This window comes from Benincasa hispida, chromosome 12 (genome assembly GCF_027475165.1).
Source record: "Benincasa hispida cultivar pf3 chromosome 12, pf3_genome.v1.1, whole genome shotgun sequence".
In the NCBI taxonomy this organism is placed as follows: domain Eukaryota; kingdom Viridiplantae; phylum Streptophyta; class Magnoliopsida; order Cucurbitales; family Cucurbitaceae; genus Benincasa; species Benincasa hispida.
In genome coordinates, this window is record NC_143489.1 from 80,443,786 (window position 1) to 80,457,986 (window position 14,201).

At 26.7% G+C, this 14,201-nt stretch overlaps 1 protein-coding gene across 1 annotated transcript; it reads right to left on the reverse strand.

Moving 5' to 3' along the window:
* Positions 1–2,196: 2,196 nt before the first annotated feature.
* On the reverse strand, positions 2,197–4,008 carry NAC083 (NAC domain containing protein 83). Its single transcript, XM_039019095.2, has 3 exons — positions 3,394–4,008; positions 2,966–3,252; positions 2,197–2,752 (listed from the first exon to the last, which is right to left on the reverse strand). Exons 1-3 carry the CDS (start codon positions 3,572–3,574, stop codon positions 2,447–2,449), a joined length of 774 nt encoding a protein of 257 aa, XP_038875023.1. The 5' UTR covers positions 3,575–4,008; the 3' UTR covers positions 2,197–2,446.
* Positions 4,009–14,201: the final 10,193 nt, after the last annotated feature.

The following is a 14,201-nucleotide window of genomic DNA, read 5'->3' on the forward strand; positions in this document are numbered from 1 at the left end:
TTTTTAAAAAATGAATGCGATGAATAAACTTGTAGCATGAGATAAGTTTATATACTAAATATAGATTCAAGTTCATAATTTTAAAATCAAAGTGAATTTAACTCAACCATAATTGACAATAAGAGGTTTGATCTTCCATCTCCATAGTTATTGTATTAAAAAAAATTCACAATTTTAGACCGTACAAATTCAACCCATGAAGTAAGTAGTTCCCAAGAGTTTAAGCAAAAGATTATAAGGATAGATTTTCGGTACGGTTGAACTGACTTACTAATTCAAGGAAGAAATAAAAACCAACAGCCAAAAGAATGTAACTCCAAAAATTAGATGTTTCTGATGGATTATTCCAAATAAGGCTAATCGAACAGAAAATTGCTAAATGTAGACTGAAACCACTGAAATTGACCAAAATTAACCCAACACAAAATTGACAAGCATTAACCACCTTTTTTTTTTTTTTTTTAATTTTTACATTTTGCTTTGGTCAATTTTTTCCTTTCCCCATTCTACCTAATCATGGAATTTTATTAGCAAATATGCAAAGAACTGGAAAAATTAAAAATAAAAATAAAAATAAAAATAAAAATAAAAAACTATATATATATTGACAAGGTGAATTAACCCGAGTGTGAAGGAACCCTTTATTTTAAGCGTTAAAATATGCCGCCCTTTTGTCTTCTTGGTGTCCATTTGGCAGCTATTCATTGGTGTGTGGCCCACACTTTTTAACCTCCACGGCCTATGATATCACAATCTTTGCGTACCACGTTTACCCACCTCTTTTTATACACTTTCACATTGAATTTTAATTAATAATTTTAACATTTGTTCTTTTTTCTTTATTTATTTTTTCTATTAAAAAAAAAATTAATAATACACACCGCGACGGTGGGTGAGTCAAACCGCAGGCCGGCGAGGCCTTGCATGCCCGACACGTGTCGAGTTTCCTCACTTGAAGATTTAACTTATGATTAATAAATCATTAGATTAGAGTGATTAATTAAATCACTCCACTTAATTAATTTATACTGTATTTAAATCCATCTACGGAGTAGTTGGGAGAGTAAATGGGATTTTTTTATTAAATTTTTATCCCTTTTCTTTTTTTCCTTTTTTTTTTTATTTTATCAATTATATGGGTGGGGGGAAAAGGGAATGAAAATTGAAATAATTGAAGGGTTATTTCCAGAAATTCGTTAAACTGTTTCCTAAAACATGGCCTTTTCTTTCTGTGGTTTCTTCACAACAGGGAAGGCATGGGGGACATTGCTCTGACATTTGGAACAATGAAAGTTGACTTTTTTTTTCTCCTTTTTAATTTCTTTTATAATTAGAAATTAGGAAGGATTCGAATTATTAAAAAAAAAAAAAAAGCTTTAAAATCGATTCAGTGAATTTCAAGATTTTTAAAATCAGCATATATACTCAGCTTAGAATTGTTGAAGACTCTTTCTCATTCGAACCCAAGAAAAAAAAATTTGTGGAATTGGGTTCTATTGTGATTATTTATTTATTTATTTTATTTTATTTTGAGAGTCAATTCCTTTTCTTTTTCTTTTGCCTTTCCTTGAAAGAAAAAAGAACTTCCTAATCGGATCCTCCGAGGATCACATTCTTGTTCTTGTTCTTCACAAAAAAAGAAAAAAAAACCCTTCTATGACATTTAAATTTAGTGTCGTATTTATACCTCTTCCCTCTTTTTCTCCTTTTCCCCTAACCCTTTCCATCTTTCGACACAAAAAATATAATTCTTTCATCATTTTAAAAAAAAAAAAAAAAAAAAAAATCTTTATCTTTTAAACAGTGAAACGTAATTCATAACTGCATGGCTTGCACGACAATGAAGAGTTAAAGTAATTATTATGCACAAGATACAACATTATTTGTATAGGCAAATTAAGACAATTAATTACCATGACTTTCAAAAGTTTGGAATTTCCTTACACAACCTTCTATCTCTTAACATTCAACTTTTATCACTAATATGAATTTAACTTAGTTGACATAACGTTTGTACTTTCAATTTTAAAGTTAGAGATTTAATCCTTTCATCTGCATATCGTCAAAAATCATTAAATTTTTGTCAATTCGAACACGATGTTTCAATCTCAAACTCTTGAAATTGTTAAATAAATTATTAAAAAAAAATCCGTTAGTGCTTCAGTCCTTGTTGTTTCTTACTGTGACTAACTAACAAGAAGTTAAACGCCGATTCAGTTTCATTGATCTCTTTTGGCTTATGATACTGATATGTCTACTGAAACATAGACCAGAAACCTTAAAAAACTACATGACCAACCAAAGACTAGGATTCTTCTTTCTTTCATGGTTATTCTGACATGGGAAATCAGAGAAATTTACTCCTACAACAAAGGAAGATGTTTGAAGACACCAAAAAAAAAAAAAAAAAAAAAAAAAGAGAGAGAGAGAGAGAGAGATTAAGCTCTTAAGGTTTTCTTCTAAAGTAAGGGAAGCTGTTGCAGCTGCTGCTTTCTTCATGATCATCCAATTCATTATTTGAAATCTCAGTGATCCCACTAGAGCCTGAAGACGAGGAAGAAGGAGCCAAATTCAAGTCCGTTTCAGCCCTTTCTTTTCTCATGAAATCATAAAACACAAGCTTCCCCATCCTTGGCTTTCTGTTGCTGTTGCTACTGCTGCTTGTGTTTTTCTCCTCTTCATTTTGATGCCCATTTCTTTTCTTCAGAAATATACGACATAAAACCCAATTCTCCATTGGAGCCGCAGAGCTCTGCACAATTCACCAACACACAAACCACTTCTATTATTACCAACAGTTCATGTCTTTTAATGAAAGAGAAGCTGCTAGCTTGATGAGTTTCTTAGGATATAAATCATAACCCATCACTCTTTTTGAAGTTTTAACATGAAATCAGAGTCGAGAGTAAACAATGTCCAAAATCTATTGCATATAAGAAAAACCAAAACCAGAAGTTTAAGTCACCTGAAAAGGGAATTTTTCCTGTGAGGCATTAAAACAAACAGTTGGCGGGCAAGCAAGACGGTATTCGTGCATAATCCAATCAGTTCTGGAGCCATGTGGCGGTTTTCCTCTATAGAAGACCAAAGTTTTCTTCAACCCAACCACTTGATTTCCCTTGGAAGCCACAATTTGTTTGTCAATTCCAGTGGCTTTCCAATAACCCGAAGTCGTTGCTCTGTTGGATCTGTTTCCATTAGGGTACTTAGCTTCTCTCGTGCTGAAGAAATACCTCTCTTGCTCCATATTCCCTACAACACAAAATCAAATTTCCCATTCATTACAACAAAATCCCCCATTACCCACTTCCAAGTTCTTGCAACAAAAAAAAAAAGAAAAAAAAAACCCCAAAACAGGAACAGAAATGGAAGTTTTCAAAAATTTAAACTGACCAGGCAAATCCCATGGATCAGCTTTGCAAACTTCGACCTCAGGAATGATTGAAGCCGGCAAAGGGCAGGAAAGAACCTTCCGCTTCAAGTATTGAACTACAAGCTCTTCATCCGTGGGGTGGAAACGGAAGCCAGGGGGCAATCGAAGGACGCCATTTTTGACAAAATTAAGCTTCTCCATGGGCGGGAAAGAAGAAGAAGGAGAAACCCAGAAAGGAAAAGGGGAAATTGGTGCAACTCGTGCAAGTGAAAGGGGGAATTCTTATAGTTGGAGAAAGGGAATCATGGGAAAAGGGAAGAAGAAAGAAGAGGCATAAAAAAAGGAAAGGGAAATTAAAGAAAAGGGGAAAAGGGGAAGAGAAAGAAGAAGAAGAGGAAGAAGAGGAAGAAGAAGAAGAAGAAGAAGAAGAAGAAGAAGAAGAAGCGTGGGAGTCTGAGAAAGAAAGTGAAGGTTCTTTATAGTAATGGGTGCTGCGCTAAGAAGAGGGAAAGGAAAGGGAGAAGGAATAGAATTGGACGACATGTTTGGCGTAAACAAGACTCAATCTACCATTTTTCTATTTTCTTTTCTTTTCTTTTCCCTTTTCTTTTTCTTTTAAAGCCAAACACCAATTTAAATTCAACCAAAAAAAAAAACTTATTATTTATAGATTTTGAATACAGTTTCAATTTAGGATCCCTTTGAGATCAGTGTAGTTTTTAAAATGATTGCAAATGACTTTTTGTAAAATTCACTTTTAATGCTTCGTAAATTTCATTACTTGAATTTGATAAATAAATATTAAATTATCGTATTTTAATTATAATAATTAAAATAAACTTAATATTATTTTTTATTATAATTTATAATTATTAAATATTTATTTAAAATAAATGTATAAAATAAAATTTAGCTTTAATTGAAAATTTTAAAAATTTAATTTTGTTAAATATCGTCTAAGCTTTTAGAAGTAACAAATATTAAAACGGGCACGAAGTGAAGTGTGATTTAAAAGTGATTTTAATGGATTTAATTGTAATTTGTTTTACCAAACAAAAAGAATTGTTAAGATTTGAAAAAATTTTACGGATAGAAAAAATTTCAAATTATTTACACAAATAACAAAAAAAAATACTGATTGGCACTGATAGACTTCTATCAGCCTCTGTTAAAGAAGATTAAAATTTTGTTATTTTGTGTAAATAGTTTCTCTTATTTTTTTTATTTTTGAAAATTCCCATAAGATTTTGTTATAATCACTTTTTTTTTCTCTCAAAATCAAATCCCAAATGGAACCTTAGTATATACGTTTCAAAATGTTACACTTGTATTCTTAAATTTTGTGTTTAAATTTATATTTAATTCCTAGGGGGTTTTCAAAAATAGAAAAATAAGGAAAAATATTTACACAAATAGCAAAATTTAATTATAGTTGTGATAGGCATTGTTATAAATTTCTATCACAGATAGACGTTGATAGAAGTCCATCAACGTTTATCAGTGATAGAGATTGATACAAGTTTATCACTTGTAAATGTTGATAGAAGTTTATCATGTCTACCAGTGATAGAAATTGATAAAAGTCTATCATTGATAGATGCTGATAGAAGTCTATCAGTGTCTATTAGTGATAGAAACTGATAGAAGTCTATCATTGATACTGTTAGTGATAGAATCTGATGAAAGTTTATCAATGACAGAAGTTAATAGAAGTCTATAAATATCTATCATTATTTTTTTGCTATTTCTGTAAATAGTTTGCTATTTTTCTTATATGTGAAAATTTCTCTAATTCCCTGAGTTTCAGTATTCATAATTCTACCATTGAGTTTTCGCTAATGACTAATTCCCCCTTCGATCTTTGAGATTTACTGTCAGTTAATTAATTCATAATAATTAGGAAGTGGAATTTTTTAAATTACTTTTAATAATGGCAAAAATTGAGTGAAACTTTATTAATTATAAATATTAACATTAAGGAGTGAGAGTGAGTATTAGAGAAAAATCAAGGTTAAGAGTGTCAATATTGAAACGTTAGGGGATCGAAATGAAGAATAAAGTGTAACATTTTGAAATTTACAAATTTAATACAAATAAAATTCAAGGGTAGAAAAGCGTAACATTTTAAAATCTAGAGACAAAATAAAAACTAGATTAAGAACTTTGGCACCAAATATATATATATATATATATATATCCTATATTTGTTTGTATATTTTGTACATGGTATTTATTAGTTTAACGATTGTAAAATAGAGATCAAATAGTCGATCAGTACAATAATAATTATTGATTTTATTTATTGGACTATGTTCGAATGGTCATATTTTATGTTTTATACATATGTTTATAGAGATAAATAAAACATGTATCCATCACTAAACTTTTTGGCTATGTTACATGAACATTTTCTCTTTTCCTTCTCTAACATTCTTAGTAGTTGAAGTTGTGATCCTAAGCTGAATTTTTTGCCTCGCTTTTTAGTAATATATATAAATAACTTATTTGAATATGGTCTCTCCTCTCTCTATATATATGTATATATCCGTAAAGAATGTAAATTTGTCTTTAATTATTTGATCATAGTTAGGTTTGGTTCATACATAATATCTTAAAATTATTTACCACATGAAAAGTTAAAAGAAGAAAAGAAAAGAAAAAGAGAATATTTGTTTAAAGAAATACCTTGAGATAGAAGCTTTATGAAATGGTTTCAAAGAACTTTTGAAAAAGAAAAAAGAAAAAACCAAATAGTGCCTAAATAATAAGTTTGTTCTTAATATGGGTTTCATTCATAAATTGGGGGAAGTTTCACAATATTATCCTTTTAAGTCAAATTTTAATTTAGTCCATAGATTTTAAAATATTACAGTTTTACTTTTCATATTTGAGTTTTTGTTTCAATTTGGTCCCTAGGTTTCAACTTTAACACTTTTAATTTCGATTTTTCACGAAACTCATTTTTAATCATTGGTATCAATATTTATTAATTAATTTAAAAGAATTAAAGTGAAATTTTAAATTTTAAATTTAATTAATTATAATTATTTTAAATTAGTTAATAAACATAGACACTAAATATGAAAAATGAGTATTTGGTGAAATATGAAGGTTAAAATTATAAATCTTGAAATCTAAGGATCAAATTAAAAACAAAACTCAAATCTCAAAAGTAAAATTGAAACTTATAAACTAAATTAAAACCAAATTCAAAACTTAAAAAATTAAAAATATAATATTTTAAAACCTTTGGACCAAATGTAAACTAAATTCAAAACTCAAAGATCAAATATGCTTCCTTATTTGTTTATTTATTTATTAAAAATCTTGGTCTCCAAAGATTTTACGACCTTCTGTTTTGAAACTTTTAATTTATTTTAAATCTCTATATTAGAGTTCAAATTTTACCTTTAGTCCATATTATAAGGATGTAATTTGATCAAGACCCTGTTTGCGTTTGGTAACCATTTTGTTTTTTGTTTTTGAAAATGAAGCCTATTTCATATATATTTCTTAAGTACAATGGTTGAATTCTTAGCCAAGTTCCAAAAAAAAAAAAAAAAAAAATGAAAGCTATTTTTTTAGTTCTCAAAATTTGGCTTGATCTTTTAAACCATGGTGAAAAATAGATAACAAAGGAAGAAATTTAGATGTGGAAGTAGTGTCCACAACCTTAATTTTTAAAAACAAAAATAAAAAATAAACTTGTTACTAAACGATGCCTTAATGATTCAAGGACGATAGCATTTTGTACAATTGCAATGTCATATTCTCTAATGCACACATATAATGTAAATATGAAGTAACTAATTAAATGTAGAATTGATCAATGAAATTTAGAGAACTAAAAATAATTTTTATAAATTAAACGACCAAAATGTAGAGTAAAATTGAACTGTATCAATTTAAACCTTAAAGTTTTGTAAGATGTATCAACTTACACACTCCTTTAAATTTTGCTTTAAAAAATATTGTGTGAGACTCATAATTGTTTCAATTAAATTATTAAATTGTCATAAGTTAACCAATTTAGACCATTTATTAAAAATACTTATGAAATCGTCAATGCATCAATTCTTACAGGTGTGTAAACATTTTCAAATATTGGATTAACAAAATGGATGATTTTCAAAAGCAATCTCAGTTGAGAGTTCAAATTGATTTGGTTATGAAAGTCTAGAGATTTAATTGATAAAATTATAAGTCTGCACGATCTTTATCTAAATGGAACATTATGTAGAGTATAGATTCTAGTATATATTTATATTTCAGTTGAGAGTTCAAATTGATTTGGTTACGAATATTTATGATTTAAATTAATATAATTATTATTTCAAAGTTTTAAATGATATAACTCCCATAGTTTCTAGTATATATTTATATTTCCCCAAAAATGGATGAAAGTTGAAGAAACCAAAATTATGTCTAATCTATCCATTAAAAGTTGCATAAATTTTTTTCCAAAGCGAACAAAGCTCAAGCAGATATATAATATGTATTAACGATGAAGAGGTCTATAGTACGAATCCTCTAACCACCTTAATTATATTAAAAATATCACACATTTTCTTCCAATGATTATTATATTTATTAAATTATAATTTTTTGTAACAAAGGAAGAAAACAAAGCAATTTTTTTTAGATAATATATATGGTGTAGAAGAATGGAACCTCTTATCTCAAAATGTATCATACAAATTTTATATTAGTTGAGTTATGCTCAATTTACGAAATCAAACCATACTTAAGAACAAATGGCACAAAGCAGAATGCATTTTCTATTTATTAGCGTGGAAATATGTTTTTGTCATTTTGACTTGTGAGAAGTAAAATAATGACTCAAAATTAAGATAAACGGAAGATTATTGGTTTAATTATCAAGTTTAGTCACCATTATGAGATTTCATCTCAAAATCGATGGACAATGAGATGAGTAATCCATATATTTTTATATAAAAAAATTGCGAGGTATCTTAATCTTTTTTTATGCGACCTCTTCAACCTACTTCCTCTTTTAATTTGTTAAACTATATACTCAGTTAAGCCTCATGGATTATAATGTTGTATTATATAATTAAAAGGTTTAATCTCAAAACCAATTGAGACAATGAGATATTTATTACCTATGCATTTTAATAAAGATTGTAAGAGCTCTTTTATATATATATATATATATATATATATATATATAGATATATATATATATATATATATATATATTTATGAGATGCTCAATTGTCACTAAACCTTGAGACATTAATTGACTTATTAGATTAATTTTTAATTTTATGTTTAAAGAATTCTAAACCTTTCAATTTTACGTCTTTTTAAATTATGTGAATTTTGAAAGATTAAATTTGTAATTTAATATTATTTTAACTCTATTTCAACAATATACAATCTAAGCAAAACGGGGTAAAAAAAAGTCTAAATTCTGACGGTTGAACTAAAAATGTAACATTTATTTTATTATGGACTTGTTTTGATGAACAGTTTTTTCTTTGCACATTTGATTGATGACTAATGAAATTGGACTTTTAGAGAAGAATTGTCTTTAAAGGGAAGACTTTGACTGTGAATTTGGTTGAATTTTTAAAAATTGTGGGCAAGAAAATAGTTGTGACATTAATCATACACTTGCATGAAAAAAAATGATGCTTGGGTAGGAAATTAAATCATACTTATTTAGATATTGGATAATTCATTTTATGACTCATATACTTATTTTATTGAATTAAATTTGTTGTAATTGTTTTTAAAATTTTATTGAATTTGAAAATCTTAAATTTGTAGTGGTGAAAGTGAAATTAATACAATGGTCAAAACATACCAGAATAATTTTTGTTTGTTTTTATTGACATTGTATTGCAATAAACATACAAAAATATTTCACCATTGTTTGTTTTTAAAAGATTAAGATTTTCTTTTTAATTCATTAATGATAGGGGTCATAAAACGGACCATCAACTTTTGGAATGGTTGTTATTGATATCTTATCCACATATCAATGTTTAAATTTAACAATTATAAATTTTATTGATTTACTCAAACAAGTATAAATGTTGTTTGAGCTAAAATGAGCATAACTTAACTGACATGTTGATGTGAATAAAATAAATAAATGTTTCCTTGATCAATTACACACTCCAATTTATAAAATAATTTTGCTTAAATGGACAAGAATACCTCACTTTAAACTTTTGAGCAAACTGATCGCGGCCTTTTCTCAAATCTTTATTACTAAAAACCTCTTAAAACTTTATTTTAATATGGGTTAAAAATCACTTGCTTTTAGCAATTTAGTTCTTATATTTTCAATTTTGTAATAATTTAATTTCTGAATTTTATTATGAACAATCTAGTTCTTGAACTTTAAAATTTATAACAATTTAGTTCCTATCGTAGAAATTAATGTTTTAAACCATGAGATTTCATGCGTAAATAAATCGTTAAACTAATTAGAGACTTAATATTTTTACGAAATACAAAGTTTACATCATAAATTTTAAAAATCGACATCTAATTTTGATAAATCTTTTTATGTTAAGGACTAAATTATTACATATTAAAGTTCAGATATTAAATTGCTATAAAATTGAAAATATAGAAACTAGATCGTTACAAATCAAAGTTCAAAGACTAAATTATTATTTTTACGAAAATTTAAGACGAAAAATATTTTTTAACCTTTAATATTTATAAGCGAACATAATTTTAAAAATAATTTAGAAAAAATAATACTCATAAAAGAAATTAGGAAAATGGTGTGATTTTCTTTTGTATTTATTGGAATGCGTCTCTTTGAAATTTGTGCCTCATTAAATAAAATTACCGTTTAAATTTTATTTATATATATACAAAGTTGCTACATTTTGAATAATTGTTACTTTTTTTCTCACACCACCCATGTTCAATTCTTACTCCAAGAGATTTTTTTTAATCATTTTTTTCTTGTTTTGAAAATTTCAATATTAAATATAAATACTTCTACCACTTTGCTATAAAAATAGTATAATTATTACATCATTTTATTTTTGAAGAATTTTATATTTAATTTTATACTAATTCAATTACAATTTACTTAGCGAAATAGTTAAATCATAATTTAAATAATAAGACAATAATTATTTATTTTTTATTCTTTACAAAAAAACTATTTTTTAATTTTTATTTTCTTTTTATGAAAATGTTATCTTAAATATTTATAGGATAAAATTAATATGTAACTTAAATATTAATAATTTTATCACTTTGCTGTAAAAGATATCTAGTTAAGTAAATTACAATTTATATTAATTCAATTGATAGTTAAATTATAATTTAAATATTAAAATAAAAATTATTTATTTTTTATTATTAAAAAAACTATTCCTCTTTATTTTTTTACTTTTTTTTTTAAATAAAAATGTTATAAAAACATATAATAAAATAAAGATTTCTACAAAATTCAGTTATAAAAATAAGATTTTTATACTGTTAAATTATAATTTAACTACTAAAATAACAATTATTTTAGTAAAGATTTCTAAAAATTTTACTTTGTTAGGTAGTTGAAATTATAATTTAAATACTAAAATAACAATTATGTAATTTTTTTATTCTTTCCAAACAAAAAACTATTCCTCTTTAATTTTTTTTTTTTTTTTTTTTTTTTTTTTTTATAAAGATGTTCTAAAAAGTTAAAATAAAATAAAGAATTTTTATAATTATTGGGATATAAAATTTTTTGAATCTCAAATAGAAATATTTATTTTATTATAACTTTTAATTTTATACAAATCTTTACAAAATTATAACATTTTCATTAGAAAAATAAAAATTGAAAAAAGAATACTTTTTGTAAAGAATAAAAAGATAAATAATTATTATCTTAGTATTTAAATTAATGTTTAACTACCTCCCCAAATAAATTACAATTGAACTAGTATAAAATTAAATAAAAAAATTCAAATATATATATTTATAAATAAAATAATGCAATAATTATAATATTCTTTATAGTAAAGTGATATAATTATTTGTATTTAAACATTGAAATTTTAAAAAGGGAAAAAAGGAAAGAAAAAAAATGTCAATTCTCCACCACCATTCCATAGTACAATAAACTAGCCACACATATACAATTTATATACATAAATAAAATCTACACCGTTAAAAATTTTAACCCCATTAACTACCGTTAGTTTTGTTCAAGGTGAATGCGTCTTTTAAAAAAAAACAACTTTTTTCTAATTTCTTTCAAAAATACCTTTTTTTCTAAATTATTTTTAAAACTACCCTAGTGTTCCAATTAACCCCATTTTCTTATCAAATATAAATGAGTTAATAAGATACATCACATTATTTTTTCAAAATGTTTGACTTTTCCGGTCTCTTTATTTTCTTTTAGTAATTTTGTGAGATAAAAAGGACAATACTAACAAGAACTTTAAGAAGAGTTTAGTATTATATAAGTCTTGCTTAGTAAGTAGTGTGTCAAAGGCTTATTTATAAACCCACTTAATTTTCAAGTCAAAAAAATCAAATTGATCAAATGATTTTATAGTGGTTCAAATTAAACTCAAGACCTCCTCCTCAGCTTTCTTCTTTTAGGATTTTCTCCTTTAATACCATTTTAAATCACCATCAACTCAAACTTGAATTGATGGATTATAGTAAAATTAATGTATAAGAAGAAGAACTAAATAACACTAGCAAATTGACTACACCTTAACTGGATGTAGACAATTATGGTACACACTATATACAATAATAATGTTCAAACTCACGAGACTTATAAATTGAAATAATAAAAAACCTCATGATCTTATGGAGATTGAATAGGTAGTTGAGAGACACTTACAAACCGCTGTCTTGAAGACAATTTATTTGCATTGCACGGGTTGCAAACAAACTATAACGACCATCTCAGCAGCATACAACGAATAATTCTTGTAAAACAACAACCTTAAACTACTCAAATTTAGCAACACTCTTAGATACTTGCTATCAACTTAACTCAAGATCAGAAAAAAAGAAAGAGATGAGAGAACTCTTCAAATTGGTATATAACGTTCCAAATGAAGAAACATGTTACTAGGCTAGCAACGACTCTCCAAACAAATATCAAATCAAATCAAACAAATAAAAATTGAAACATTTGTGAAACATAACTCAATTGAGTAGTTAATTACTTGACTAAAATCAAACATAACTCATCAAATAGAAAAAAAACTACAAATGTAAGCTATGATCAAAGAAACTAAATGTAGTTGATCTAGTGAATTTATTTCTAAATAGTGTGAGAGTTTTTCAATGCTTGACATTGCTAGCTCTAAAACGCTTTGATCATTACAATTTTTACAAAATAGAATTGATTTGAGTCTATTAAAAATTAATCAGATAAGTCATGATTGTTTATAGCCTTAGAAGTAACCTAATTTAAGTCATTTTTTCTCCACTTCCATGCCTATGTTCTTAACCTAATCTCCTCGTTAAATACTAAATAGTTCAAATTATACAATTAATTCTTAAAAAGGCTCTTTAGTCGACCTAGTAATTATGAGAAACCAATAGTTGATAAAAGTTCTTCCCTTGTACTTATTGGCATTTATGTTATTTCTTAATCTCCAAAACTTGTGTCGTAGAAGAAACATTAGGTAATCAAGTACCTTAATTATAATTCATGTGCATTATCTCACTCAACGTATCAATTTATGAATTTTACCTATAAAAATGAGTTTAATTCAATTGATATAAGTAGATGCTAATAATCAAGAGATTGGAAAGGAAATCATGACACTTACGTACAAATCAATCAAGAGCAACATTAATGCATTCCCAACTAAAACTGACCACTACACTAAAATTAATCGAATTCCATTTCTTTAGTGCCCTTACCTTGGAGTAGTAATTCAAAAGTTGTAAGACCAATCATTTATATTTGACTGAATCAATCATACGAAAGTTCAATGGATAAGTGTTTAGTGGTATTTATAAAATTTAGAGTGATAGATCAATTGTAATAGATGAGAATTGCAAATATAATTTGATTGTTATTTTTTAATACAATCAAGGGTAAATGGATGTGAATTATAGACCGCACCATTGTATGCCACTTGAGCTATGCTTACTTTGAATCATACAATTATGTAATCATGTTTACTTAGAAATATGAATTTGTCACATTTACTTTTACTATTATCGTTTGATCTTAAATGGTAATTATAACAGTAAATATGACAAATTCCTACTTCTTATACTGTGACAACACACTAGTAACGGTAACAACAGTGATAACGTAATTTCAAAACGCAAACAAAATTTGCATTTTTGTTAACCGATTGGGCAATGAGCCTCACAAGTCAATACAAGTGCGAAACACAAGGTAAAAAATAACAAACCTAGTCCATTTGGATCATTACCATTCGTTTATTACTCTTTTCATGGTGTAAACATAGTTTAAAGATCAAATAAAAATTATCCAAAGATGTAAGGGCAAAATAGGAATTTAAAGATTCTCACCCATTTTTTTTTAAAAAAATAAGTTGTAGTTTTAATTATTTAAATAGAGATAAATGAGAAATAAATGTAGGGAGGGGGGGGCATAATGGTCTTTGGGAGATTGTCCAAGAAAGTTGGCAACTGGAGTGGGGAATGATGTGATATAATGTCATGCTGAGAGGGGGAATATGAAAGTACAAAAGTACCCTTGTGAGAAAAAAACTAGTTGATTTGTTGTGGTGTGGGGAACAAGGCTGCGTTTGGTTTTAACCAAGTTGCCTCCTCCCGATGCGATGCCTTCCGGTGTAAACGTTCCGTACGGAAAACTCTCTCTCTCTCTCTCTCT